General features: G+C 48.8%; 10 protein-coding genes across 10 annotated transcripts; 5 read left to right on the top strand and 5 right to left on the bottom strand.

The window, feature by feature from the left end:
* Positions 1-47: 47 nt before the first annotated feature.
* Positions 48-1,759, bottom strand: sld2 (the record flags this gene model as incomplete). Its single annotated transcript, XM_057117664.1, has 2 exons — positions 48-1,528; positions 1,609-1,759. The coding sequence occupies 2 exons, from the start codon at positions 1,757-1,759 to the stop codon at positions 48-50; spliced, it is 1,632 nt and encodes a 543-aa protein (XP_056970699.1).
* Positions 1,760-3,912: 2,153 nt separating this feature from the next.
* Positions 3,913-4,838, bottom strand: N7484_007278 (sucrase/ferredoxin-like domain-containing protein; the record flags this gene model as incomplete). Its single annotated transcript, XM_057117665.1, has 2 exons — positions 3,913-4,500; positions 4,551-4,838. The coding sequence occupies 2 exons, from the start codon at positions 4,836-4,838 to the stop codon at positions 3,913-3,915; spliced, it is 876 nt and encodes a 291-aa protein (XP_056970700.1).
* Positions 4,839-5,811: 973 nt separating this feature from the next.
* Positions 5,812-8,440, top strand: N7484_007279 (putative C6 transcription factor; the record flags this gene model as incomplete). Its single annotated transcript, XM_057117666.1, has 4 exons — positions 5,812-6,498; positions 6,563-7,841; positions 7,903-8,312; positions 8,372-8,440. The coding sequence occupies 4 exons, from the start codon at positions 5,812-5,814 to the stop codon at positions 8,438-8,440; spliced, it is 2,445 nt and encodes an 814-aa protein (XP_056970701.1).
* Positions 8,441-9,772: 1,332 nt separating this feature from the next.
* On the top strand, positions 9,773-11,042 carry N7484_007280 (uncharacterized protein; the record flags this gene model as incomplete). The annotated part of the gene is made up of 3 exons (XM_057117667.1): positions 9,773-10,780; positions 10,836-10,971; positions 11,023-11,042. The coding sequence occupies 3 exons, from the start codon at positions 9,773-9,775 to the stop codon at positions 11,040-11,042; spliced, it is 1,164 nt and encodes a 387-aa protein (XP_056970702.1).
* A 242-nt stretch (positions 11,043-11,284) lies between these two features.
* N7484_007281 (SDR family NAD(P)-dependent oxidoreductase) lies at positions 11,285-12,121 on the bottom strand (the record flags this gene model as incomplete). The annotated part of the gene is made up of 2 exons (XM_057117668.1): positions 11,285-11,474; positions 11,544-12,121. 2 exons carry the CDS (start codon positions 12,119-12,121, stop codon positions 11,285-11,287), a joined length of 768 nt encoding a protein of 255 aa, XP_056970703.1.
* A 1,944-nt stretch (positions 12,122-14,065) lies between these two features.
* On the bottom strand, positions 14,066-15,613 carry N7484_007282 (uncharacterized protein; the record flags this gene model as incomplete). The annotated part of the gene is made up of 3 exons (XM_057117669.1): positions 14,066-14,764; positions 14,830-15,421; positions 15,477-15,613. 3 exons carry the CDS (start codon positions 15,611-15,613, stop codon positions 14,066-14,068), a joined length of 1,428 nt encoding a protein of 475 aa, XP_056970704.1.
* A 625-nt stretch (positions 15,614-16,238) lies between these two features.
* N7484_007283 (HET domain protein) lies at positions 16,239-21,604 on the top strand (the record flags this gene model as incomplete). Its single annotated transcript, XM_057117670.1, has 9 exons — positions 16,239-16,763; positions 16,823-17,270; positions 17,486-17,492; positions 17,917-18,218; positions 18,282-19,269; positions 19,471-19,866; positions 20,692-20,728; positions 20,783-21,268; positions 21,323-21,604. 9 exons carry the CDS (start codon positions 16,239-16,241, stop codon positions 21,602-21,604), a joined length of 3,471 nt encoding a protein of 1,156 aa, XP_056970705.1.
* Positions 21,605-22,246: 642 nt separating this feature from the next.
* N7484_007284 (uncharacterized protein) lies at positions 22,247-22,561 on the top strand (the record flags this gene model as incomplete). The annotated part of the gene is made up of 1 exon (XM_057117671.1): positions 22,247-22,561. The coding sequence occupies one exon, from the start codon at positions 22,247-22,249 to the stop codon at positions 22,559-22,561; it is 315 nt and encodes a 104-aa protein (XP_056970706.1).
* Positions 22,562-24,606: 2,045 nt separating this feature from the next.
* On the top strand, positions 24,607-25,092 carry N7484_007285 (uncharacterized protein; the record flags this gene model as incomplete). The annotated part of the gene is made up of 1 exon (XM_057117672.1): positions 24,607-25,092. One exon carries the CDS (start codon positions 24,607-24,609, stop codon positions 25,090-25,092), a length of 486 nt encoding a protein of 161 aa, XP_056970707.1.
* A 263-nt stretch (positions 25,093-25,355) lies between these two features.
* On the bottom strand, positions 25,356-27,708 carry N7484_007286 (alpha-galactosidase; the record flags this gene model as incomplete). Its single annotated transcript, XM_057117673.1, has 4 exons — positions 25,356-25,535; positions 25,657-26,899; positions 26,954-27,560; positions 27,612-27,708. The coding sequence occupies 4 exons, from the start codon at positions 27,706-27,708 to the stop codon at positions 25,356-25,358; spliced, it is 2,127 nt and encodes a 708-aa protein (XP_056970708.1).
* Between the last annotated feature and the right edge of the window lie 50 nt (positions 27,709-27,758).

Genomic DNA, 27,758 nt, shown 5'->3' on the forward strand with positions numbered 1-27,758 from the left:
GTATTGATGCAGTCGTCATGTCATTAAACAATGAAAGAACATTGTCCTCATCGCCTGCGAAACCGCCCACCACCACGAGTCCCTCCTCTATTCCTGATCTTTAGTGATCTATAATTCGCATGGGCTTGAGGGTTGATCTTGCGGTCCCGAGGCTTCTTCTCTTTCTCTGGTTCTTCTGGCTTTGCAGAAGGCTTGATAGGAGCTTCCGGGGCAGTTGGCTTAGCCATCAAAACCGCCTCCTTAATGCGCTCCGAGAAACTCTTCGGTCGAGGCGGAGGTTTAGCCTTCTCGCCATATTCAGGGTCACCGTCCGAGTCCACATCGGTATCTCCCTCGTAGTCCGATCCAGGTTCTGAATTGGAATGGGGAGAGGTAACATCATCATGGTCATCTTCGTCCTCCTCGTGAGCATTCATAGCTTCCTTGGGCCCTTCGGGAATCTGTGTCTCCGGGACCGCAGCCAGTTCGTCATCACTCTCTTCGTACAACTCTGGATAAAGCTCCTCTTGTATCTTTGGCTTGGAGATAGCTGGTCGGATATTGACCCTTCTTGTAGTCCGCTTTTGACCCTTCTTTTTATAAGGTTGTTGCTTGTCCGCTACGGGGCCCTGGCTTTCAGGAACATCGAAGTGGAACCCTTCTTGCTCTTCCTCGATCTCGCGGAGCATATCCCACTCATCTTCCATGCGCTCTTCTTCCATTTCCCGAAGACCTTTAACCAAATGTGATAGTCCCCGTCCAGCGAACTGGCGCGGTTTCCGAGATGCAATGGGACTAAGACCTGGTCCCTCGTTTGTAGTGGGCGCAGGATACCGGCCGGAGTTAGAGCGACGCAGGAAAGAAGGTGTTCCTGATGGGTTTGAATGCTGGGAGCCTGCAGGCTCCGTTTCCTGAGGATGGCTTTCTTGGGGGGCGTTGTTATCCTCGGCCTCAACCATGGCTGCATAGCGCATCGTCGTAGGAGTCGCAAAGAGATTCGCGAGGTAGAATTGCTTAGTTGAGGAGGCTGGTGTGCGTGAGAGTCGTGATGTTTCCTCCTCTTCTTCCTCTGGCACCTCGGCGATGGGATCAAAGAGCTTTGGTTTAGAAGGTGTTCGGAATCCTGCCGCTAATACATCCTTTTGTCTTTTGGCTGATGGAGTTGCCTGGCTGCCACCAGACTCGGACAGCATGTCGAACAGCCCGAGAGCCTTTCCATCGCGCTGTGGCGTAGGCCCAATGGCAGGTTTCAGAGGCGACGGTGCTGGTAAGCTCTGTCGATGGGTGCTCGGACTGAACAATCGACGAAAGGTGGACGGTGAGTCGTAAGGGTCTAATTGAGCGGGATGGATCTGCGCGTTGCGATTGTGAGATGGGGTCGCAAATAGGCCCCTGCTTGATTTGCGTGGTGTCGTCTCAATACTTTTGTGCGACGGCCCTGTGGGAGAGGTATGTTTTCTCTTTCTAGGGGAGCCTTGTGGGCGATTTTCGCGTCGGGTAAGTGCAGCCTCGAGATTTTTGAGTCGCCCATACTCCTTGTACTTTGCAGCTAGAATGACAGATGTGGATCAGTGACTGGTTCCATTTTTATCCAGTCATTTTGAATGTATCGCGCCTAGTCAGACGTACCAATGTCCGGTCTTTGTTTGATATCCTCTCGACCAGCCTTTTTCCCGTCATGTGCCGTTGCAAATTCTTTCTCCCATACTTTTAATTCTGCTCGAACAGCGACAGCTTGCGCTGCGACTTCGTCGCGAGATTTAAGGGTTTGGTCGGCCATTGTTGTGAGAATGTGGCGCAGGCACGGAAGAGAGTTGATGATACGCGGAACGCGAAACCAAATCAATTAACGCGGTGACGTCGCGTGCTCGGCCACACTAGCAAATTACTACTTTCATATTTCCCCCCTCGCACCCACCCATACGAATAGGAATGAGAATTGTAACATGCTATCACTGGTAGCCAACAGACAATTATAGCAGAATTGATAAAATCATATCCCTGAATGGAAAGTCGCAGTGCGTTTGCAGTTGTTCATGTATGACCTCATGCCTATTTATATGTTGATCTCATCTTCGTCCTCTTAAGAAGACATTACGCGGTTAACTAATGGTAGTGTGGCATTTTGTAATCGATTAACCTAAATTCTTTATATGACTTTGTTTAGTAGATCATTGTAGTGCGGCAGGAGGAACAGACTGTGCTTAACTTCATTAGAATCAATATTTCTAGATACCTATATATTGATGAACATAATTTGGGCGATCTGTCCGAACCTAGCTTTTGGGGACTATATTATGACTGGAATCATTGTTTTGGGAGGATTTGCTGGTTTCTGAGGCCCCTCGGCTCTATTCTGAGGTCTGAAGAAGCCTAATGAGCATCAGGCACAATGATACCGTTCAAGGTCTAAAGCGACGACATTCAGGCCATGGATATATACGGACGGTCACCAATGCCGCGTGAACTTTTCTTCATTGAAGGTGTTGACATTGTTATCGGACTTCATCATACGAACTCCCTGCTATCCACAAGCTGAAACCTAGGGGCCCTTTGTGTCCCTGCCCTAATTCTCGTGAGGAAGTTGAAATCCGTAGCTTTGCCTTAGTACGGAGCTCTCTAGTGATGAAATTTGAAAGATGAAGTTTTACTCCTCTAACGTGGATGCACCAAACGCAGAAGTAACGAACACTGGATCTAAGGGATATTCTAAGGTGGATACGCAAAGTTCATGGGAGCTATATTTGATGTTCATGCTATTGATGTCTGAATTCTTATCAATGCATGGATAGCACATACACCGGTTTTCCAAGGTTCATCCTGATGGATGGGGCGACATAATTCAGAATTATTAATACATTGAGGCGGTATCCAAAGGCTTAGGCGCATAAATTAAGTTTGCTTGTATACAAGATAGAGTGTGAATTGGGGAAATCGAAAGACACGAAGGTCGGGAAACAAAGGGGGGACGCTTAAATAACGTCAAAATTTGCTGGGTCAAGAGAGAGATCAAGCTACGTACTTTACGCAAAGGTTGGAATGTGCCTCCTGCGGATTCCCTAATGGCCGATCATCTAAGACTAGTACAAAGATAGTAGATTACTGCAGTTTGCAGATTAGTGAGTCTATGATCTACACACACTAATGATTATTCATGCTACGTGCTACATAGTGTGTAGTACATAAGACTAGTCAATCTACAAGGTCGCACAGACTTTATAGAAAAATCTTTTATAGAATAGACCTTTACTAGACATTGATCATCTCTGCATGTTCAAATACATTCTCACTGCTCAATACTTACACAATTCAAGTAACTACCAATAAAGATCTAGCAGAGGGGCTCAATAGCGTCGTAGGTAGCGCTGCGTTGTATGACGGGGGTTATCAAATCGCAAGGGGGTGGAAAAAGCATATTCGTATACATTTTTGGGGATTTCCAAATGTTGCAACGAGGCAATCCATTTATGTAACGCAGTGATTTCTGAAAGTGCTTAGCTCCCACAGTAAGCTTGATTTAGAGCACGACTGCGTGTGTCTAATATCTTCTATCTTCCCATCTGCCTGGGGCCCCCTATCTCATGCTCTGCAGCGCTGCCTTGTGAGAAGCACGCATACGTAATTCTACGGCGACTCTTTAAGTACTGCGGGAATAATAAGCTGACTTGTGAACTGTTTCATAAATATGGTTTAAAAAAGCAAATGGCATTTGAGCGGAAACAGTCTGTAGTTGACACCTTTGACAGCCAATCTACATCTCTATGTACTCCACTTATGTGCGTATAATCACAAATAACCACGCGATCTAATAATACTTATTGAGAAAATCTCGGGTATCAAGGCATGGTTGACTTTCCGGCTTTGGCCTTCCTCGCTGAAAAGCCGATAAAACATTGTCGAAAGTAAGAATGGTAACATGGGCCGCAAGTACCCTCACCAACTTGTCAACCCCCGCGCACGATCAAAACCACCCCGCAGCTGCGACTCAGGATGAACAACCTTACCCTGAAGCAGAGTGTATTTCACCAACCCTTCGCAATGCTCAGGGCGGACCCGCGCCAGCCAAATCATCTGCTGATCTTTTTTTCGGTAAATAAGCACATTAGCTGAGAACTTGTGGCCCCCAACATGGGAGACAAAGAAGATCCCCGCGCCACCCGGTCGCGTGTCATCGGCATCGCGGTCCAACCCAAGAGGACGAAGGTGGCGCTCAAGTTCACGCTTGATAAGTGGAGCTGTGATTCCACAGCGCGCGTCTCGCCGGCGGTGCGAACATAGGAGGATCACGTAGTCTAGTTCACATGGGCGGGCGGTCATGCCGGATGCCGAAATGGCAGTGGATCCGTTTTTTTCATCGCTAGGATTGTCGATAAATCGATGGACCAAGTCAGGAACGTCTGCTTGGGACACGGAATCCACGAAGGTGAATGATGGCAAGATAAGCACTGTAGTGGGTTTGGTGAGGTCTTGCTCCCCGGAATGATCTGGTGTTGTCAGATTGGAGGCGGAGACCATCAGACGCTGGAAGAGTGTTAGCTTTCATTCATTTCATATCTGCGATTACCACGTACGCCTAGTTTGGATTTTGCGGAAGACTGGTCAAAGGCCTCCATTAGGGATCCATGTTCATGCCCGACCTTCTCCTTCCAATCAGATCGGCCTGTCGCTATGAGAACGTGGGCTTGGATTTCTTTAATATGGCCGTAGAGCGGCCTTGAATTTTCGATCTTGACTTTCGAAGGGTACTCAATAGTGCAATCTGCACAGTCTTTGAGGCAGTCAGGGCCATCCTTCGCGGGATCCACTTTGGGAAACAGATAGTCCGGTGTGCGACCAAAGGACAGAATTGATTTTAACATGGCGACGGGATTTCGTAAGATGGTGAGTTGGTGAGAGTGAGCTTGTGAGATGGGCGCAGGGTTCAAGAGAATGATACAGCAAGAGCATTTTGTTGAGGGTTGTGGCTGCCTACGGTAGTTATACTGTCTAAGTCCATTGAGTATCTCCGAGGGATCTCGCTCCGAACCGTTAAGCCCGACGCGGCTCCGATCTGATCCCTGTAACATGACCCGAAGGAGAAACTGAGTGCCCGCGCCAATCATGTGGTCTCGATCTTCGTACTACTGTATGTTTCTCCTCCACCTGCAGTATAATCCTGGGGAGTACGGAGTACATTCGTACAGAGGAGCAAAACAGTCATAAGTTTGCATTGTTTCCATTCCGTGGGAAATCGTTTTATTAAGTTTCAAGTGTTTTCTTATATCGACTACGGGGATGGAATTACGGAACAGGGAGAGACCATCAGAAAGGACTTGGAAAATGAAGAGATGACCGATCGTGGATTCAGCTTGTGGGATCAGTGGGCATCCATAGGCAGGTCACGTGACCATGTCTGCGATATCAGATCTGGTGTGTGTTGGGTATAAAGGGACTGCCAAGGGAGGAGAATCGTGAGGCTTGGTTTTAATAATAGCTGCGGGGTCTCACTTGAGTCAAAACTGTTTCATCTGAAGCACCACTTCTTCATGACGGAGTAAATCGGGCCAGCCCAGTCAGAATCTTCTAAGCCTGAGGCTTCCCTAGAGCAACTCATTTTGGACAGAAACACATCATGCCCCATATCTTCAAGGATGTATCCACTGATATGCAAATCAATGGAGAGGCCAACTAATCGCCTTGGACGCGTTGGCGTGGTCGGACACACTTACCGGATCGGGTAAATACCAGGGTGGGCCATACCACGTAAGCCGGAGCAAGTCATCCCTCTAACTCTTCAAGTGAAGAGTTCGGGGCATGCTTCTTAGCTATTCAATCACCATTCAATAGCCCAGAATGGAAGAAGTACATGACTTCGGTGCACAGCCAGACCGGCCGCGCAAAAGGCGCCGTCGCACCATGGCATGCACCCAATGCCGCAGTCGCAAATTGCGCTGCGACCGGGAGTATCCCACATGTGGCCGCTGTCTAAAAAGCAGAGCGCCCACCAAGTGCACCTACGAAGATGGCTTCTTGTGGCAGCAGCCCACCACGGTGTCGACAACTGCATTTGCTTCGGACCGAGGATCCACTCTAGGAATGCCCCAGACAGATCAGAATCTCCAGACGCCCCCGGACTCGGGTTTAGGGGCGCCGTCGATTCGGTCGGAAGCACTCGTTTCGACAACCCTGCCCGACTCGGGCCCAACCCCCTCTGATGGTCCGCGCCATCCTCGCAGACATGGCCATGGGAGGGAGCGTCGCGATTGTTTCTTGGAAACTGTTCTCGGTGCGCCTAAAGCTGCCGTTAATCAGGAGCCTTACGTGAATACAGGCCTCCTGCAACGCCCGAAACGTGTGCTGCCTGAACCCGAGGCGGACTCTTCAGCGCAGGTCAATAGCGAGAATATTAATGGAGTTGGCCTCGATAACCCCTTGTCTCCGTCCCATCAGTTGGACCTTCAGCCTCGCATTATGATGAGGGGTCGCGAGACCAAGACCCGCTTCAGCGGCTCCGGAATCTATGCCAATTTGGTGGCACAAGTGTGTTCTCCTGTCAAATGAGTCTACAATCGCAATTTCTCTGAATACTGACCTGGATCTCTAGTTCCCTGACATCAGATCTTTCGCCGAGGAAATCCGTCTGTCAAACCCGATTTTGTCTCGGGTTCGTCCGGATCTGGAGCGAGTCAAGCGAGGACTATGGAAGAGACGTCCACTCAATGAGCCATTCCCAGACCCAACCACAGTATCATTGATCTCCTTGCTCCCAACACGAGCTGTGGCCGATGAGCTTATAAGTCTGTATCTGACCTACATCGAATCGACTCAACGGATCATTCATGTCCCGACTTTCCTTCGGGATGTCGAGGAGTTTTGGTCTAGCTACGACAACCCTTCCATCCATTCCGCTGCATTCGTCGCACAACTCCTCCTGGTCCTCGCATGTGCGTGGAACTTTGCTGATGTGACCAGCCTCCAAGAGAAATCCCCGACGCCTCTTAGATGCTATACCGCTTTGGAGTGGGTCTTGCACGCCGAGAAATGGATTACCAATGCTCGTATCAAACGGCCTGAGATCAATACGTTACGTTTATACATCTTACTGATCACCGCACAAAATTCATTCGGCATGAAACGAAGTCAGGCGTGGATAGCCACCAGCCAGATGGTCAAGTCGGCCATGATGTCAGGGTACCACCGAGATCCGAGCAAGTATGCCCGGATATCTACTTTCAACAAAGAGATGCGCCGGCGCATCTGGATGACGATCGTGGAGCTGGACCTCCAGGTTGCCATTGACCGCGGCATGCCGCCAACTGTTCAGGCTTCTGACTACGATACCCTTCCTCCATTAAATATCAATGACGATGAGCTCCATGAAACTACCATCGAAGCCCCAGAGGAACATCCTATAGGCGATGCTACTGATTGTTCTTATCAAACTGCTCTTGGCCAATCCCTTCCTGTTCGGTTGAAAGCGTGTTCACTTATGCACTCTCCGCGACTCAGCTGCCGATACGAAGAAATCCAACGCCTCGATTGGGAGTTGACCCGGCACCTCTCCCAGATCCCCACATGGTACTCAGCTGAAGCTAGCGACCCTCTCACGCAACAAAAGGTGACGTTGTGGAAAGCCTCGATTGAGATCAAGCTGGCGCATAGCCTGCTCTCCGTGCACACACCTTTTGCTATCGAGGCCCGTCACGAAGCCTTATTTGCGCCATCTGCGCGGTCGCGACTGGATGCAGCTATCATGATTCTGTCCACGCAACGTCGACTGCACGAGACCTCGCCCATGTTATCACTGTGCATTCTTGGGGAGTGGACGCTTCATGCATTCATTTCCATCTGCCAAGTGTTGCACTCCTTAAACTCTCAAGCATGTATGACTTACCCTATGTTTCTCTATCTAGATCCAACTAAAGATACTGATATTTTCTCTAGCGAGTGCCGCCTTCTCAACATCCTCCACCTTTCAACTTGCCGCCCTACCAGGCTTTCCCGACTCTCTCATGTCGCTCGTCGAGACCGCACTCATCGCCCTGGAAGTCCGGTTTCTGTTGGTCGTCAAGGGCGCCAAGGACTATTTCTTCCTTTCGACGATCGGCGCGTTAGTGAAAGCGAAGCTTTGGCCAGCCCAAGCAATGATGTACAAGCAGCAAGTGGTGGAGCGAGTGCTATCCTTTGCCCAGACGCTGTTCCAAAGACACGCGACCTGCGAGCACCTTGGGTCTCCGGGTATGGGTAACTTCAAAGACAACCAAGTGGTTGCTTTCCTTGCAACTCCCGGCATGCCACCGGTCATGACCTCTGATTTCAATGGCATCCTTCCACCGCCCAATCTTGGCGTTACGGTAAGTCGATAATCTAAAGCCGATCGGAGTTATTAGTACTGATTTGAATTTTCCAATAGCCGCCTGGAGATTTCGATCCCTTTTTGGATGTGTTCGATTGGGATGATCTGGCCGGAATGCCGATTTAATGTAGTGCAGTGTACGATAATGACGATTTGAGTGGATCTTTATTTGCTTATTCAAATCTATATCCCATGTATTGTTTCAAGTCAAGTTCTCGTTTGCGATGATAATTCAGTACATCATTGCCATCTTTCCAAGCTCGTGAGGGTCTCTCGTCATGACCCGTCATGGTCATTCCTCAAAACATGATCAGGCGAGCTCTCGGTCCAGGGGTCCACAGTGAGATCATGATCAGAGCGACGATCAGATCAACCTGCAAGGGCAGACAGAGTTGCAAATCCCCATAGTGACCTGCGATCAGGCCTTCAAAAAAAAAAAAAAAAAAAAAAAAACACTTCAAACTAGGACCACTAGTTTGTGGAATATTTATAGCTAGAGCCTTGCGGTTGAAGATTATGCCCAGTGGATACACAAGGCTTATCATGTCTTTTGGCCCCGGTACAGGTGGGGCCGTGAATATGGACGCCTGGTGTAACGCTCGAGTCTAAGCGAAGCAAAAACCATCAAGTGCCGGCAAAAAAAGCCACGAAAGCTTTAATTGATTAAGCGACCGCCCGCAGCGGAAAGATAACGACATTTTCTCCGTGAATTATGAAAAGGGGATAAGGAGGAGTCCTTTAAACCCAATCGCTACAATCGGCCCAATCACGAGTGGCCACTTCAATTCCCCTGCGTGATGCGACCGAGGCCTGTGACAGGCTGTACTCACTGCCACTAATATAGGAGCACTTGGGGGACCCTTGGTGGGGTCAGCACGGGAGGTACTCTAGCGGTACTTGGCAGTCGCCGCTACGGGGCATAACGCAGCAAGTACACAGCTAGTACCGGCCCCCCAAAAATGGCAGCCTAACAAACGGACTTCTTGCCCCTAAAAGACTTGGCTTCTGTTTAGCCTCGATCGACGCGGGCGGGACCCTGCGGATTGGAACAAGTTGAAAGGCTCTAGACAAGGCGGGCTGTGCTTTTTTCTTGGTTTTTCTTTTTTAGGCCCTTACTTATTGCCATGTGTCTCCCTGACTTTTTTCCACCTCTAGTTCTTACTATTTACTTCAATCCTTCCGTTAATGTCTATCGTTAAGCGCTTTACTTGAATTGCTATTATAGAGCACAGCATGTGCTCGCCCGCCCGATAACACTTGACAACTGATTCCACGGCCAAAGGCCCAACCAATTCCAGGGTTTGCGCGCAACGCACTTAAAATCGCTCTCTCAAACTATACAATCTCAACGTGATCATTGTGTACATATTACTCGACAAGCGCCTGCCAGGGGAAAAGAAAACACGCGACAAAGGCCATCCCCGCCGCGCAAGAAATCAATTTATTTTAAAAAGCACCATGCACAGCACCGGGCTTCTGACTAGCCTAACCCTGCTGCTTACACTGGTGACAGCGACCCCATCATCGCAACCAGCTCATGCGATATCCCAAGTCTACGACACAACAGACAGACTTCCACTCCCAAACCAAGGCAACATAGCCGCACACGACCCCAACATCCTCCTTTGGGAAAACTGGTACTACCTCTTTCAAGGCGGGGTAGGCATTTTAATCCATCGCGCGCAAAATCTCAGCGGACCCTGGGAAGATGTGGGCACAGTCCTCTCGGGCCCCTCAATAATCCATACGCAAAATCGCACAAGACCCTGGGCTCCGACAACAATCGAAGCAAACGGTACATTCTACTGCTACTACACACTAAGTCAGCACGGTTCCCGCGACAGCGCAATCGGAGTCGCGACAACAACCTCTTTATCTGGTGAAAGCCACGACTGGACTGATCACGGCGCGATTATCCATACAGGCAGTGGGAAAGGCTCAGATGTGCATCCGTTTTCAGTCTCGAACGCTATCGATGCATCTTTCATTAAGGATAATAGCACCGGCCAAAGCTATCTGAATTTCGGTAGCTTCTGGACCGATATTTGGCAGGTTCCGCTTGCGGATGATTTACTTTCGCTTAAAGATCCCTCGAATCCAGATGCTGTGCATTTGACTTTCTTGCCGCAGCAGAAACAGAGGCCTGAGGAGGGGTCTTGGATGAGTTTTCATGAGGGATATTATTATGCTTGGTTTAGTCATGGGAAATGTTGTCGGTTTCATAAGGGGTTTCCCGGTCGTGGGAAGGAGTATGAAATCAGAGTTGGGAGATCGACTAGTCCCAGAGGGCCTTTTGAGGATAAAGATGGGATGAATTTGCTTGACGGGGGTGGGACGGTGATCTATGCCTCAAATCATGGGGTGGTCTATGCTCCTGGTGGGTTGGGGGTTTTGGCTGGGAATGGGTCCACGCCGGATATTCTTTATTATCATTATTTGAACACGAGTATTGGGTTTACTGATGAGGTATGTGGAGAATTATGACAGATGGGTGTTGTGAAATTTTTGCTGATTATTGCAGGATGCTCGTTTGGGTTGGAATTACCTGAATTATACGGATGGGTGGCCCGTCGTGATTGACGGGAATGATATTGGGACTACGAGTGCAGGATCAATTCTTTCGGTTCCAAGTGGGATTGCGTTGGCGATGGCTATGAGTATGTGTTACTTCACCTGTTGTTGATGAATCCTTACTAATTCGATTGTAGGTTTATGGCTGTACATTTGATCATAGTAGATACCCCGTCCTGGCATTCGATACTGCGGATAGACTTGTTTTTCAGCGCATCAGCATTTATAGACGGCGTTTGGTTTGGTCCGAGCCATTGGGACCTGTCATTTAAGAGCATTCAGATAGTATCATACAAAGGCTTTGTCTTCCTCAAATGATTCTATCAAGGACGTTGGCATAAAGATAAGTCCGCACTGCCTGTCAGAAGTGGAACTAAGCAAGCCACCCGCTGTCATGCGTCATGGGTCCCAGCCTCCATCAACATTATATACCTGCCCTGTCGTATATGACGCGGCGTCACTCAACAAAAACACCACTGTCTGCGCCACCTCCTCGGGAGTTCCAACGCGAGGAATGACACTAGGCGGAACGGTCGCAGCTCCTTGAATAACAGCAGCCTGATCCAGAAGAGGTGTTTGAATAGACCCACTAACCAAATACAACAATTAGCACTCTTGACAGTCACAACTGGAACCGGTTCAAGGAATATTGACTCACGGAGCAACAGCATTAACGCGAATAGCAGGTCCTACCTCCCTGGCAACAGACCTCGTCATGCCCACAACCCCATGCTTTGTAGTCGAATACGCTGCATGCAACGGAAACCCCCTCACACCCTGAATACTTGACGCATTAACAATACTCCCCTTCCCATCAGGTGCCGTTGCCATGATCGCAAGCAGTTCCGTTCGCAGACAATACATCATCCCTGAAAGATTCACCCGCACCAACATATCCCACTCGTCATCTTCCATGTCGACGAACCGGCCTACACCGTGGTTTTTCCCGATAGCACCAGCCATATTGGCTGCGCCGTCGAGGCGTTCAAAGCGTTCCACTGTTGCATAAATCCAGTCTTTCACGGCTTTCGCTGAGGTTATATCGAGGACTGTCGTCATAACCCTTGTCGAGTCGAAGTTCGAGGCGCTCAGGGCGTGCACTGCGGTTTCTAGCGTTTTCTCGGAGATGTCTGCTAGAGAAAGGTATGCACCCAGGGCATAGAGCTGCTTTGCGACCGCAAGACCTATGCCACCGAGTCCTGTGACGGCGTAGACTTTATCTTTAACGGAGTCCATTGTTGTTTCCGGGGTCGCGGGTCTGTATATGCACAAAACTGCGTCTAAAAGACAAAATATTTCACGCTGTCTTTGCTACAAGATGGACCAACCCCGCTACAACGCTTTACCACACAGCGGGGTCGGAGCTTCTCCGTGAATTCATTACTTAATGGTTCTGTTGATTAATGTGGAGCTGTCAGACACGGGGTTAACCTACCCCGAGTATGCGGCCCCAGCCGCCCCACACGAAGCCTAAAAGCCCAGTATGAAATTATCAGATCATTTTAAATAACGCAGTTCGGTTCACGGAATAATGAATTGGCCGCGTGGCCTAATGGTGAAGGTATCCGCCTCCTATTGCAGCGTTGCATGACGCTTGTGACAGCGGGAGATTGCCGGTTCGAGTCCGGCCGTGGTCGTTGTTTTTGACCTTTTTTCTTTCTTTACATATGCTCCTTTTTTGGCTTCTGGAAATTCTCTTTCAATTGTTTTTGCATCTCTTACTAGTTTATTAATCCAAAGAATTGACTCTGAAGCTCTTCCTCTTCCATTTTAAGTATTCACTATGCTGGTGGCTTATGGAGGAATGCCCAACAGATCTGATCGCGCAAAATGCTAGAGAATTACCGAGTTGAAATCCAGGATCGAATATTGAAGAATTTGTCCCATTCGAAGCAGAATGATGCTAGGTTACGACAAATTCAAGCGTCTCAAGATCCGTCTGTGCACCGAGGACTAAATTAGACAAAAGGCCGGATTTACCAAGTGTGGTGATGTGAAGATAATGGGTGGGCATGGTCAGCCTTGTGAGGATTTTCTTCAAGATCCAATACTCAACAATTTGCCCTCCGCTCGGGTGTGCAACGGTGAATGATTACCTAGGTACCAGTATAAGACCTTTCTTGCGGCTATACATGACCAAACTACACCATCCAATGAACTTTAATGTCATTTTCACTACTACAATACAATGTCCCAAATATCAAAAGGGTATCTTAACGACTAAACAAAAGCCACTCCATCCTGCTAAACCATCAAGCTCGAAACAACCAAGCTAATCAATAACACAGTCCACGCATTCATCGACTCCGAAACCAACGATCCAACCCCCGAATCTTTCACAACCCCTCCATAGGTCACGGTCTTTGAATTCAAGCAATATGACACATCAATTGCCTGTTTCTCCGAACTTGAATTGCAAACCACCGTACAAGGCTCCGGATTCGAGTAAATCCACACCTCCGAGTGACAGCACTCCTGCAGAAGGTCCACTATGTCATCAACCAGGTTGAGTGTTTGGTATAGCGGGACCTCGGCGTAGAATTTTGGTGCGCCAGGAATTGTGGGTATAAAATCGCGGTATGGGTAACATTCTGTGGGCTGCTTGGTGTTTGCGGGGCCCATTGAGGTCATTTTGTCAGACTCGGAATGAGGGACGATGAGGCTGATCGGATGCGCTCGGGTGGTCAAGCTTGGAGTGGATCCGAGATTTTGGTTTGGGGGATCGGCATGGAGAGGGCTGAAGCTCGTTGGGGGTCTGTTGAGCGCGGAAGGTGAGACGCGACAGTGGATGTGGTGATCGGATTAAAGATTGGAATATCGATCTCGGGGAGGAAATCAGAGTAGCGCGTGGGGTACTATTTGTTAAGCTCAGGGTCTTACAGTTTGACCTCGTGCTTCCCGCATAGGGGAAATGCCAAGGCGCTACTGCTTATGGGTTGAAGCCACCACAAAGGCACCTAACCAATCGAACAACCTGAGTCAGTTCTGAAAATTCGATATACAGCCTGGGGAGCACATAGTGCGTGTTCTGAAATTATCTCAAACTGGACTGGTTTCCGTGATACACAAAGCCGATGTTCTCTTCGGGACATTACCAGACACAAAGTGCGCACCATTACTATGTTCTATCGAATCTATTCACAAGAATGAATGTTTATTTACACATGCATGGAGCGTAAACTAAAGTTTCGCTTCCCGATTAGCCCGCTTCCACATCTTCTTCCTACGCTCATGTCCGGCATCAAAATCATCCACCCATTTCTGATCAAACGGAGGCAGTCGCCGCCCAGGCATACCCTCCCCCGGCTCCCCCGCAATTCGGCGAAGCTCTTCAAAATACGCCCTGAAATCGGGATTGACCACTGTGAATGCCGGCCCATCACCTTTCTGCGCGATCCGGTCTGTCTCCCAATTCTCCTGCTCGCTTACCGAAGGCAACGTGCCCCTGCCTGCAAGGATACGTGCTGCCGCAACAGCCTGCCATTCGAATACCTTGAAGGTTAGACCTGCGCCTACGGCTCCGATGAAGACAAGGCTGGGGTCATGGCGGTAGAAGACATGCTGGTATAAATCGGGAACGCGATTACTACGTGTTGACACCTGTGGGAGGAAAGGTAGTGTCCAGGTGAAACCTGTTCCGAAGATAATATGGTCGACGTCGCTGATGGAGGTGCCATCTTCGAAATGCACAGTCCGATCTTTGGTGGTGATGCGTGAGATTGGGGCTCGGCGTTGGATTTTTGGGTGTTTGAAGGCTTCGTCGCCGAAGAAGACGTTGTAGCGGCCGCGGACTACAGCGTGGATGGGAGTTTGCGCGCTATCGATGAGACTGACTGCCGTGTCTGCGGCGGAGACTGATGCGCCGACTGTGATGACTTTCTATGTGGGTGTTAGTGATCTGACTGATGTGATGGTAGATCGACTTGCGACGTTGGGGAACATACCTTTCCTCGGTAGGTCTCTGGTCCTCGGTAATGCTTAGTATGTTCGACGCTACGAGGGTATGCTTTCGCGAACTCTTCCAAGCCGGGAATGGCTGGGATATAAGGCACTGCGTAGTGGCCTGAAGCAACCACCACCGCATCAAATTCCTCAGTCCACCAGTAATCCGATGGACTCTCATTATCGAGCTCTCTACGGCGCAGGGTCAGTGTCCATTTCTGGGTCTTGGGATCCTTGATCGCCTGCTCGACGGTCGTGTGATATTCAACAAGACCGCCATGACCTTTCTTAATTAAGAGGTCCTCGATGTACTGCCGGATGACAGTGTGATGGCGGAACGGGGTCTCCGGGCCATGACGATCAATCGACCACTGAGACCGAATAGTGGGGATCGGCTCTTGGGAGTAAGACATGACCCCCGCATCCACGTTCGTCTCCAGTCCGGGGTAGACAGGGGAGTCTGTGAAACGATCCTGCGTCACTGCCGGGGTTCGGCATGGCAGCTGGTCAGGGATCTTCAATGCAGCATCTGCGGTGCGGGCTGCTAATCCGTCAAAATTGAGTTGCCGGGGAGGCTCATCATCTCTTGAGACCCTGTCATCATTGTCAATATATATGAATTGATGTCCGATGAAACGGGGTGACAAACCAGCATCCACCAGCCTTTTCCTGGCGTTCAAAAACACGGACCACATCGAAAGCCTTCTCTTGCATTAAGGCATCAACAGCAATGGCACCCGAAGGGCCGGCGCCGATAACGGCTACACTCTTAACGCCTGACAACATGCCAATTTAGGCCCGGAGTTTGACTGTACAAAATATTGTGTAGTGTCGAAGCTGATGATTTTCAGTAAAGAGATCCTCGAGTCTCTCGGCCGAGCAGTGCAGCTTCAATATGTTGTAGGGGTGATCTGGAGAGGTAAAGTTAGACTATGTCACGCCATCGAGGTTTCTCTTGCGCAAGATCCAATCCAATCGCCGATGTTGGGTCTCAAGCATCCACAATTGGTTACAGATTTAGTCCTCGGGAAAAGAGCAAACCACTCACCGATTTATATGGATTTGGCACTGTAGTTATCAAAAAATTCTAAATGCCGAGTTATTCGATCTAAAATTTCAATCCCCGAGCCGTATGGGGTCATGTCTGCCGTGCTTTTCATTGGCCGTGATTGTGTGGGTCAGGAACTGTATTGTGATTGGTCTCTCCGCTTAAATGTTTGCCCAGCGGCAAACAGCCCCAAACAACCCCAAACAACCCCAACCCGCCCCAAATGGGGCCGCTGTTGCCTGCAGCCTTGCCAGTTTATAAATCGCCAAACAAGGCCCAAGAACTTCTTATAAAGCAAGGCACAGGAAGTATTCGAGGGAGTGTCAAAGTAAATTTTAGGAGCTCTCGCTCTTCGTTATCAGAATGGGTCCTGATTCAGAAACGCTGATATCCCAACTAGAAAAAGTTGAGAAACTCCCAAGATATGGAAATGCGACCAAGACAGAATCAGCAATCGACAGAGTCCTGGATACTCTAGAGCTTCTGGACATGATCCTGACCCGGGTGGATATGCGCACGCTTCTCACATCTGCTCAGCGAGTCTGTCGTAACTGGTTGAACCTGATTAACAAGTCGCCGTCTATCCAAAAAGCTCTTTTCTTCACTCCGATCGCAGATTCCGAATGGGGAATGAACGAAAAGACACTCAACCCGCTTTTGACAGAGACCTTTGCTTCTATATTTCCCGCCGAGGACAGATCGGTGTATTACAAATTCAACTTTTCAGATTTAGCCATGACCAAAGACGCTGCAAGCATGGATCGATTCGTACGAAAGAACGCAAGCTGGCGCAAGATGCTAGTCCAGCAGCCGCCCATACCAGAAATAGGACTTTTTCATATTTGCCACGGGATGTGTGGGGATAATGCCGAAAGTAATAGTATATCGGTCAGTTTCCCACCCACCCGAAAGTCTCTGGTGGGCCATGGCTAATGAATGGTGTTAAGGCGGATAAAAACAGGCAAGAATTTGGGAACGGTGGTTTTCGGATGGAAAGGCTCTTTGAGCTTTTACTCTTGGACCGCCGGGTTGAATTCTTGCCTTTCACCAAAGCGCGAGTATATTGGTCTACTGAAGCGCCGATCATATTTAACGAGAGCTATCGCTATCCTAACATCAACGATGAATTTTTTCGGCTTCTGAATCAATTTGGTTTAGTTCTCTATACGCGCACGGTCAGGCAGTGCTCTGAATATACCGGTTCCCCAAGTGCTGCGGAAATTGTCAGGGGGGAGATTATTGCGGCTTATGGAGACCACGGCTTCGATGTTGATTCTATGAGACAGTCTCTCCAAGATTCGGAGAGTCAAGTGGTTGACTTAGATGGGGCGATACGATATGCCCCTGAGAGCCCGCAAACTGCTGATTCTCTGCGAGATGCAGATGATCTGGAAGGTTCGTTTACTCCGACAAGCCCATCCGCAAGTGCATGCTAATTGCTTGGATCCAGCGTGTCGAAATTCTTGCCTCGAATGAAGTCTTTTTGAGTATTATTGACCAAGGCCACATGAAAAAAAAAAAAAAAAAAAAAAACAGAATTCTATAAAGCAATGAACCCAGTTGGCTCTTGTTATAGATACTACCCATCTGAATCTCACTTGAGTTCCTAGACCAGCGGTATGTTGCCAAATAGTCATCCCCTACCAGAATTAGACTCGTCGAGTATGAGGACTACATAGAAATGGGCCATGTTGCTTAAGGGCGGAGGTATACAGGGAAAGTACACAGTTGAGGACCTGCTTCTATGGTCAGAGCTTTACTACTCAAAGCTGAGAGACGTACAGAGTAGTCAGTATGATACAGACGTGATCGCTCGATCGAGACGAGAGAAAGCTATACGTGCATAGCTTATGACAAACGAAACATATCAGCCAATCAGGGCACACTAGCCACGTCGTCAGATCTCTCCTCACTTGTCTGCTTATCACCTCGTGGGACACATTACGGATATTCGGTACCTACTTCGTCACTGAGCTCAGCTTTATCATTCATCTACTATGGCTGTTGTTCATGATCGCGATAAGCTATGCTCTTCATGCAGTCTTGTCCCCCCGGTCAAAGATTTCATTTTTGGATATGATGAAATGTGGGGCAGTTTTCAACAATTCAAGTCCTCTGCCCTGAATGGCTGCCCTCTATGTAGTTATCTTTATAACGCAGGGCGTGTTGGTTGGGATTCTTGTGAAAAGAGTGCCGACCTCAATCCTGGGCCGCCTTTCTCACTGAAGTGGAATGGACAGCTACCCCTTCGACCACCATTGGTGAATGAAGACCATAATATAATCATGGAGCATGCATATGAGTTCCTACATGGTGTTCAATATTCAATATTTGTTGACCCGGGTAAGAACCACTGCGAAAATCGAACAAACTTACTTCCAGGTGTTGACGACTAATTTTGTGCAGATGAGCCAATATCAAACGAAGTTTCTCCTAGGAGGATTGATCCCGATCCTATGTCGGACCAAGTCTTTGCTAAGATCAATGGATGGATTACGTCCTGTTGCCTGAATCATTCTTCTTGCCAGACCGCCGAGGCAGCATTGCTACCTCGATTCGTGATCGAAATTGATGGTAGCGACGGGGCAAAACCAAGCTTGCGAATATTCGAAAATGGACAGAAGAAGGCGCGTTATATTGCATTGAGCTATGTGTGGGGGATAAGGCCCCAACCGGTGCAACTGATGAAGGAGAACACGGAGAGACTGAAAGAGTGCATCGACTATGACACACTACCCAGCACGATACAGGATGCTATACGTGTAGCACGGCGTCTCGGTGTGAAATACGTGTGGGTCGATGCCCTTTGCATCGTTCAAGATGATGATGATATCAAGAAGCAACAGATCGGCCAAATGCAAAACATTTACGGCAATTCCTATTTGACTATACAAGCAGCAAACGTTAGCACGGTCATGGAAAGCTTTTTGAAACTTCGAGAGTCTCCCGAGCCGTTCAAGCTTCGATACGACGAAACCAGCCACGTCTACCTGAGGGGATATACTCCACATCGCTTGTCTGGTGGATCAGCTCGGCAAAGAGCCTGGATTTACCAAGAGTCCATACTACCAAATCGACTTCTTCTCTACGGAGAACACCAAATAATCTTCCAATGCAGAGAGGAAATGCAACATGAAGACGGTTTTCGCGCCAACCAAACGGAATCTCGTTCCTCCGCGACACCATCATTCTTAAGACCCAGCAACTGGCTCAATCATTTGCGTACAAGATTAACTAAGCCTGTTCCCGCTCCCGATCGCCGACTGGATTTCCTCTCAGCGTGGTATTCCGCCATTGATGACGGATATACAACACGAAAACTCACCTATCGAGGCGACAGACTGCCCGCAGTCAGCGGTGTCGCTGCCCGTTTACAAAAGGAAATAGGAGGGCGGTACGTAGCAGGCCTTTGGGAGTCTGATTTACCCTGGGGTCTACTTTGGGGATCAAAGAACAAAGGGGCATACTCATTTGACCCTCAATTACGAGATCAGAGGATGAGCAGGCCCGTCAATCCTTGCGCCCCGTCATGGTCATGGGCATCCATGGATGGATCTACGAAGCACGCATTTTGGCTACGACATAACGATACAAGAGAAGATGGCTTTCCAGTTGCCTCGGTCTGCATGAAATCGTTGCAGGTGGACATTACGGGAGAGATCGTCAACAGTGATGGAATGCTGCAGATAAGTGCTCGACTTGTTTACACTTCTGTGATTTGCAAGACGAATTCCCGGCACAAGGATTTACAGCAACAGAGCATTAAGACTCAAAGTGGGAGGCCGGTTGGAAGGCTGGACCCGTTATTGGTATGGGATACGCCCGAAAAGGGATCCCAAGGACTGGGGGAATCCGAGATAAATTTCGATCGATACTCCGGGAGTTATGAGGGGCCTATTGCTGTTGCTGACTTCGATGTCGAAGATGAGCAGAGCTCTTACTCTGGTGTGTGGTGTCTGCTTATTTGTCGCTCTACAGCGTTGATGCTGGAGTGTGTTGACCAAGAGAGGAAAATATTCAGACGGCTAGGGCTTGGTCTTATTGTGTCTGAATTTTGGCCTTATTTTGCCATTGAGAAGCCATTGACCGAGGTTTCGTTGATATAGCAAAATAGATGATTGAATATCGTTTATTTGAGTTTATTCGGTCTTGGTACCAGGTGTACTGTGAGCAATGTATCTCGGCTCCGGGATATGGTCCCTTACATAGCAATGTACGATTGTACATACCAGCTTATGGTTATGCAAATGCCTTTCTGAAACCCTAATTTTAACTGATGGGGTGTCACCGATTGACTAGCCGATTGGTTCTGGCCCCTGCATTCGATCTCGTCGGCAGTGGCATCCACATTCCAGCAAAAGACATCCATTTACCACGATAAGCTAGCCCATTCTATTAGGAGATATCATCCAATCAAACAGTGTCAATATTCGATCTTGCATTTTCATTAACAGACTGCCGGGACACGAGATATCTTGAGGTTCGTCAACCCCTTGTTTAGTTACTACAAAAACGCCTTGAGGTTTGTGAAGACATTGGAAAATGGATGAGATATGTGACGCTGATCTCTAAAATGTGAGATCTTGCACTCGTTTACAAATATGGTAGTCTGTAGCGTGGAATGTTTTGTTTCAGTCAAAAAGTTAAAATATATTATATCGAAACAACTCTCGAGGTAGCAATAATGAATTATTTGGCGGAGTTTCTAGCGGCCGCAATGTGTACAGATGGCTTGTGCACATCTCCACCCTCTTCTTCGGGTCTTTGGGTCTGCGGTGGCTTTCATCATTCTACTCATCTGCTTGTTTGCCGGTAGTGCGCCCGGGGTCCTATCCGATGCTGAGATTTTCAGAGTGGGTGAAAGAACTATCCTTGAATCGGGCTGCAAACTAATTAAGAACCCGTAGGTTGAGCTCTCAAATCTACCAAGCGACGATATACCAAACTTTATCAATGTCTATCTTATGTCCTACTGTGTGGGACATGAGTGGCACTACATCGATGGACCCACCAATGAAAGCAGAACTCAGACAGACTTGAGAGACTGCTCCGACCGCAGCGTTTCATTCCATTTTAACCCATTTCAAGCGATCGAGGAGGCCCTGGGATCCTCCGTTGGGCCTGACTGGGCGGGCTGGTCTAGTTCGCTCAGCGACAATGACTTCGACGAGCTGACCACCGCAAGTCGAACGATGATAGTATTCTTCATTCTTGGCACAACGCTTGTCATCTTATCAATGGGTATACGCGCCACGGCTCATCACTTTAGACGTCGCTTTGCGCGTTATCGCATCCCAGATCACAAGGCACCACCTTTGCCCGGACACCCAGATTATTCGATCCGAGGCAATCTCAACACACCTCCCTCCTACTTGGAGCTTGCTACATTAGTGGTACGCCACAACTAAATAACCGTGAAAGGTCTTAAACACTAACAATATATAAAGCTTAGCACCATGTTTCTCTTGATTGCGTCAATAATTACCTCCGCAGTCTCTGTGAGGTTCATCGCGTTGATCCGTCAAAGCGACGATGCCGATGTTTCAGCACGGCACAACAATACCTTTCTTGGGATGGCATGGAGTACGACACTTATCCAAGGCCTTCTCACAATCCACAAAGTTGCTGCCCTTATACGGTATGAATCGCATAATTCTCGGTTCGATTCGGATGGGTACTCCTTGACCCGAGATACTGGAAACAGGGGAGTATTTACTCGAATGGACTAAAGACCTTGTCATAGAATGTAGGCTCCAACTATGCTACGAGCACCAGATTGTCATTCTCTATCAGGTTTTTCTTGGGTCGGCTGCAAGTTTGCATCAGACGGAAAAGGTCTATTGATTGTATTAGACGGTCATTCGCACAGGTTGCATAATAGATAAAAGCCCTGCGTTGATTGTATTATATTACAAGGCTTGAAGTGATGAAGAGAAGGAACTAATATGAGTCCTTCTCCTATAATATTTACCTGGGTCACCTAGGGTTGTACGCGCCGTACTCCAAGATATGAGGGGTATGGCCATTTCACTTTTTGAATTGCACAATCGTTCTTAACCTCTATGCAATTAAAGAAGCAGAAGGATAAAGATTGACTTCTCGGCAAAATTCAAGCAGCCGAACTACCATCAATAAAGCTTCGCCGAGTGACACTCCATAACCGTGTGGCCTCGCTCGGCTCGGGTGTCCACATCGCCAATCTATTGTGCATGCCTTCAAACCCCCATTTGGATTTCATAAATGGTATCTTTCTAAAGATCGATCGCGAACACTATTCAAAAAATCACATCGTCTAAGACAGTGTGTCAAAATCCGCTTTCATCCGCCAGCACTAATTCGTAAACGACTTCCATCACCAAACTCATCTTAAGATGCACCTCACCATATTGTCCCGCAGAATTCCCACATTGACTCACGCTCAGTTCCACCATGAATTTAGCGTTGTCCACGCCGAGCAAACCTTGTCCATCGCCCAAAACCTGGGTATCATTCATGAGTACGAGCAAGGTCTAGCCCTGCCTATTCTCGAGCAACCAGGCTTAGAAAGGACCGCTCTCTTTCCTCTGCAGGAAACAGCTGACTATGACGCCTTTGCTCGATTGACATGGCCTAGCGTAGAGGTCATGCAAGGTTCGTTCACGACGGAGGGCTACCGCGAATCAGCTGGAAAACATATCTTTTTTTAAGGATAATGGTAGATGTTGAGGAGAAATGGTTCAGCTGCCTTCCAAGGCTAATAGCTGAGCGATTGCATTAGTGCATCATAAACACTGTTGAGGATCCAAAGCAAATTCCTCTATTTTTGACCGAGCCACTGGGTACCAATGGAGCACGACAAGCTCTGAAAAATTCAAGGAACGAAGAGGGACAAATTTTCGAGTCATCATTCCCATTCAGCCTCGTCCCGCAAACGGAGTTGACTTCGAGGAACGGTGGAATGAGCATGCCGATTTTATACGGTCCATAGTGTCGGGGTATACTCTTCATAGGAGCTTAAACATCCTGCACGATCGTCTGAAGCAGATATTCAACCAGACGCATTTCGATCATTGGCTTGTCGTTGCCCAGCGAGGATACGAGGAGTTTGTCTTCGGGTCACGAGCGGAAGCGGAGAGCTTTTTTGGCCGATATGGCAAGGAAATCCGTGACTCATACAGTCATTTCGTTGACCCGGCGCAATTGAAGGTGTTTATCTTTGATTCTGTGACAAAATTTGCGGTAGAACAGCGAGGCCTGTGGCAGATTGGTATGGGGTTGGTAGTTGGGACAGCACTAAGATTGAAGTTTTTGTTGAGCGCTTGAGTCTGTACGCGCTTGGACCTCATGAATTGAGTCACCGAGAAAATATGAACAAAGAAGCATCCGCACATGTGACAAGTGGACGGTCATTGAAGCTGTTGCCCCAATCGTGGGTTGTGGCATAAGACACTGGTTTTACCATGATCCAGAGCGTGGCTGACTATCAAGATTGTGGATGAGCTGTATGAGTATAGAGAAAGCCGCATCTTTATCACTGCTCTTCGGTTGTTCCGAGCTCGTGGTGTTTATAATCACGGCCAAGAAGCGAAATCCCGCTTTTTAATCAGCATTATTGTAGGTCTATAGTGTCCATAACACCCCGATGCGAGATGCGAACCTGCTACTAACTTTGCTGTACCCTCTGATGACTGGTCTGCAATGATGATGCGGGAATTCAGACACCCTGGATATCAACAACAGGCTTGCTCCTACCGGGACAGGGAACACCAAGGCCGTGTGACCCACTATTTCTCAGGAAGATCCTAAGAATTCCAAATTAGAAATAGAATGAGGCAAAAGTTGTTGCAGAGTTGAACGAGCTGGCCCCGGGGGCCCGCCCTTTCAGGCCGCAAGGTTAACATTGTTTGGAAGCAAAATCCTGTAACATGACCTCACAATAATTTTTCACATATAGAACAGTGGGACATTTGAATTGGTGATCAGCGGGCCCCGGGTAGCCTGCTAGGATAGTTTGCGCAGATAGCAGCTATGGATTCTGATACTGGCCCCCAATATGAATTCGGTGTGGTGGCGATAGTGAGAATCCACTGGTGGCAAGGCGTCTGGCCTGATCATAAGCAGCAAGCAAAGCTTATATGATTTAACTTCCTAAAGGGAGTTGTTTCTACTGAAAATGAGTGCTTTCTGGTATCAAGATCATTTTTATGAAGAAAACAAGATAATCTTGGAAGGGAAAAACTTCAGTCAAAGCTCCTGGATTCAAGGTGCCCCCACGCTATAGGGGCCAACAATCTCGGGTTCCGCACTCGAACGAATTCAATTACCATCGTAATACTCTTTTAGGGGCCCAATGAACCTCTGCCCCCATTCGCCATGCCGATACCTTCTTCATTGAAGCTTCCTAAGCAGTATTGCCCCACATCCTTCTATACGCCACCCAACAACAAGCATCCACACACGTAGACATGCTACGCATGGTGATCTTGTTTCAACTGATTGATCAACCTATAATCTTGTAGCAGCAAGATCGACAGCTCCAAAACATTCCTTTCAACGCCCCATTTGCCCGTTTAATGTGAATTACCCGTTCAGTCGTTGTCCAGCCACCACGTAATCCTCACATCTAGAGGTATAAAGCAGCCCAAGATGACCAGTATCCCAGTTATGATTTACAACCAGCAGTTCTATCCTCGAAACTCTCAATCTTCTCGCAATTCAATTCGCCCCAACTACTCTCATAAAAACATCCAAAATGCAGTTTTACTACCTCGTCACTCTCGGCCTCATGAGCACCGCCTATGCCTTGAGCCCTCAGAACAACGCGGCTCATGATATATCCACCGAGGAAATGGGACCTTTCGTTGCTCCCGGCTCCGGGGGCTTCAGATCCGGCCGACCCTGGGGTCACGCAAATCCCTCGATGACTTCTGTCGCAAGCCCATCATCCACCATCCCAACCTCGACTCCTGTCGGCTCGATGTTCCCCTCTGAGATTCCTGTCGCGAAGGAGCCCGTCGCCGTCCGCGCGGCCATCAGAACCTACTACAAGGACTACCGCCTGTGGGAGGCTGCTACCGGTGAGGAGAAGAAGAGGCTCCAGGCTAAGGTTCAGGATGATCTTGAGTCTATTCGGAGCATTAAGGCTGCTACTGAGCGTAACAAGGCCAGTGCTAGTGCCAGCCCTAGTGCCAGTGCAAGCGCTTCTGCTAGTGCCACTCCTACTCCTAAGCGCCGTTAAGTGTTTGCGATAAGCGATGTGGTGTTTTGACTATGGATTGTCCTTGTGATTTTTAGACGTTTAGAAGGTTATGTCTGTATGCACTAGAGCCGGTCTCTCGTGTTTGAGCTTTTGTTTGTCTGATTTGATATGGTAGCTGGTTCAAGAGACTTCTGGATGTCGTGGTACAAATAGACTTTCGGCAATTCAAGCTTTGCATTATCCCAGCAAATAAAGTAAAAGGTGAAGAAGATACTAGATTGTGCATCGTAGGTTGATTGCAATCATTGTTTCTCGAGGAAAACGACCTTGCTGCCGTAGTCGGTATCGAAGGGGAATTGCAATCCAATATTCATCAATGTCGCACCAGAGTATGTTCCCTTCCCTTCCACACTGTACATAGCCTCAGGAGCCAACCCTTGCATCTTGATCCAAGGAATAGAGTGGTCCACCCGCGGATTGAGCTGGAAATAGAAAAGCACAGCCTGAGCCCCATCCTCCGAAATAAATAGAACAGCAGGCCAATTCGAGTCTTCGGGCAGGCTCAGACGGTACATATCACCCTTCAAAACAAGGGGGGTTCACCTTCTCAGAAAGCGCAATTAGTCCCGGTAAAGCAGCTTTGTCCGCTTCGGGCGTGGTAGCCGGGTCAAGTTCTAACCCAAATGATCCGCCCATCATGGCGACATGTCCGCGGAAAGCGACAGGTATTGTCCGACCGGTTTGTTGGTTTGGAACGGCGGATAAGTGTGCGCCCATAGCGCTAGGTGGGTAGGCGAGGGAAGTTCCCATTTGGATGGTGATACGCTCAATAGCGTCCGTATCGTCCGACGCCCAGATCTGAGGAAAGAACTGTAGGACACCTGGGTCGAAGCGGCCTCCGCCCGAGGCACAGCCTTCCCAAAGGACGTCGGGGAACTGGGTAGTGAGATTTGTAAAGACCTTGTAGATTCCCAACATGTATGCGTGATCGGTGGAGGGGGAAGGCATCTCATGAATACCTCTATTGTTATCCCATTTCACGTATGAGATGTTGGCGGTGTTGAGGATGTTGGAGACGGACTCGATTACGAATTCCTGGACCTCCGGTAGAGCGAGGTTGAGTACCAGCTGGTTTCGTCGTTGTGTGCGCGGGTACGGTCCTGCATGAAGTGCCCAGTCAGGGTGTTCGCGATAGAGGCTGGAGTTCGGGTTGACCATTTCAGGTTCCATCCAGATGCCAAAGCGTAGGTTGGTCGAGGTATTACCGGACTTAAGATCAGTGATGTTATTCACGGTATCGGCTAGACCATCAGGGAATCGCCGAGGATTGGGTACCCAGTCGCCGAGGCCTTCAGTGTCTGAAGTGCGAGCATATTTGTCACCAAACCAACCGTCGTCTAGCACAAACATTCTGACCCCCAATTCGGCTGATTCCTGGGCTAGCTGATAGATGCTGGTTGCGTTATAGTCAAAGCCGAGTCCTTCCCAGCTGTTCAGAAGAGGTGGGCGATCGTCGGTCGCAAACTTGCTTTTGATGAGATGGTTGCGGTACAGACGGTGCAGGGAGCGGGACATGCCACCGACTCCATTGCTGGAATAGACGGCAACACACTCTGGCGAGTTCAGAGTTTCACCCGGTGCCAACGACCATGATAGCTGACCAGGATTGAACCCGAGCATGGCGCGCGTGAAGCCCTGGGAGCCCTTTTCCACATCGACGGAGAATGATCCGGAGTACACGAGCGAGAAACCCCATGCCTCGCCGGAAGCTTCAGTAGTAGCTGGGTCCACAAGCGCGAGGAACGGGTTGTGCAGGTGTGAGGCATAACCCGTTGAGCTTCCAAAGCTAATACCAAAAATTCGTTAGCTAAGTCAAGCGGCCTCGGAAATCAAGACTTACCCTTGGGTGCCGTATTCAACCGATCTCCGTTCACGGTGGGCTTCTCGTGCCCAGTCACCTCTCAAGCTGATCATATCCAAATCCTCATAAGGGAAGTCCACACTGATACTAGCGAGAGACTCAACGGTAATATTACCCTTGCCTTTGTTCGTAACACTGGCACTGCGCACAATCGCATCATACTTGGGAAAGATTGAGTAAGACAAAGCCGCAGCAACATCACTGTAGTGATCATACAGGTGCACCACGAGCGTAGTGACATCTTTCTCAGTTCCAAATGTTGACGGCAGACCTGGCAAAGCTGGTTTCCCACGCTTGATCTCATAGGACTGGTACTGGAGATCTGACACTGTGTACCCTTCAGTCTGCCGGATGCGAATGGCCGGCATACGGAAGTCCCCTCGGCCTTGATCCGGGAATTCCCTGCGGGTGCGGCCTGGCACTCCAACCCAGCCATTCACTGCGCTCACAATCTCTGTGGGGATGGGGCCCGTCACGCTTCCACCGAAGTGGTCTGATAACAGATCCCCAGTACTGTTGTCCACACGGAACCGATAAGAGACATTGTCGCCATTAAGGGCAAACGTAGTTCCATCCACGGCAATTGCTATATCATAGGATTAGTATTAGGCACTAGAAAGTCCCGCGCGTAGCTCACCATCTGTACTTGTGGGCTCTTGAGCCGTTACCAAAGAGCAGTGACCAAGTAGCGAGACCAAACTGGCTGCCACCAGTGTTCTGCTCAATTGGAACATATTAGCTGTTCGCTCTTGCTTAGAAGACTGAGAGGACGAATAGAAAAAGC

Source organism: Penicillium longicatenatum (assembly GCF_028827895.1).
Source record: "Penicillium longicatenatum strain IBT 33135 chromosome Unknown contig_4_segment0_segment0, whole genome shotgun sequence".
NCBI lineage: Eukaryota > Fungi > Ascomycota > Eurotiomycetes > Eurotiales > Aspergillaceae > Penicillium > Penicillium longicatenatum.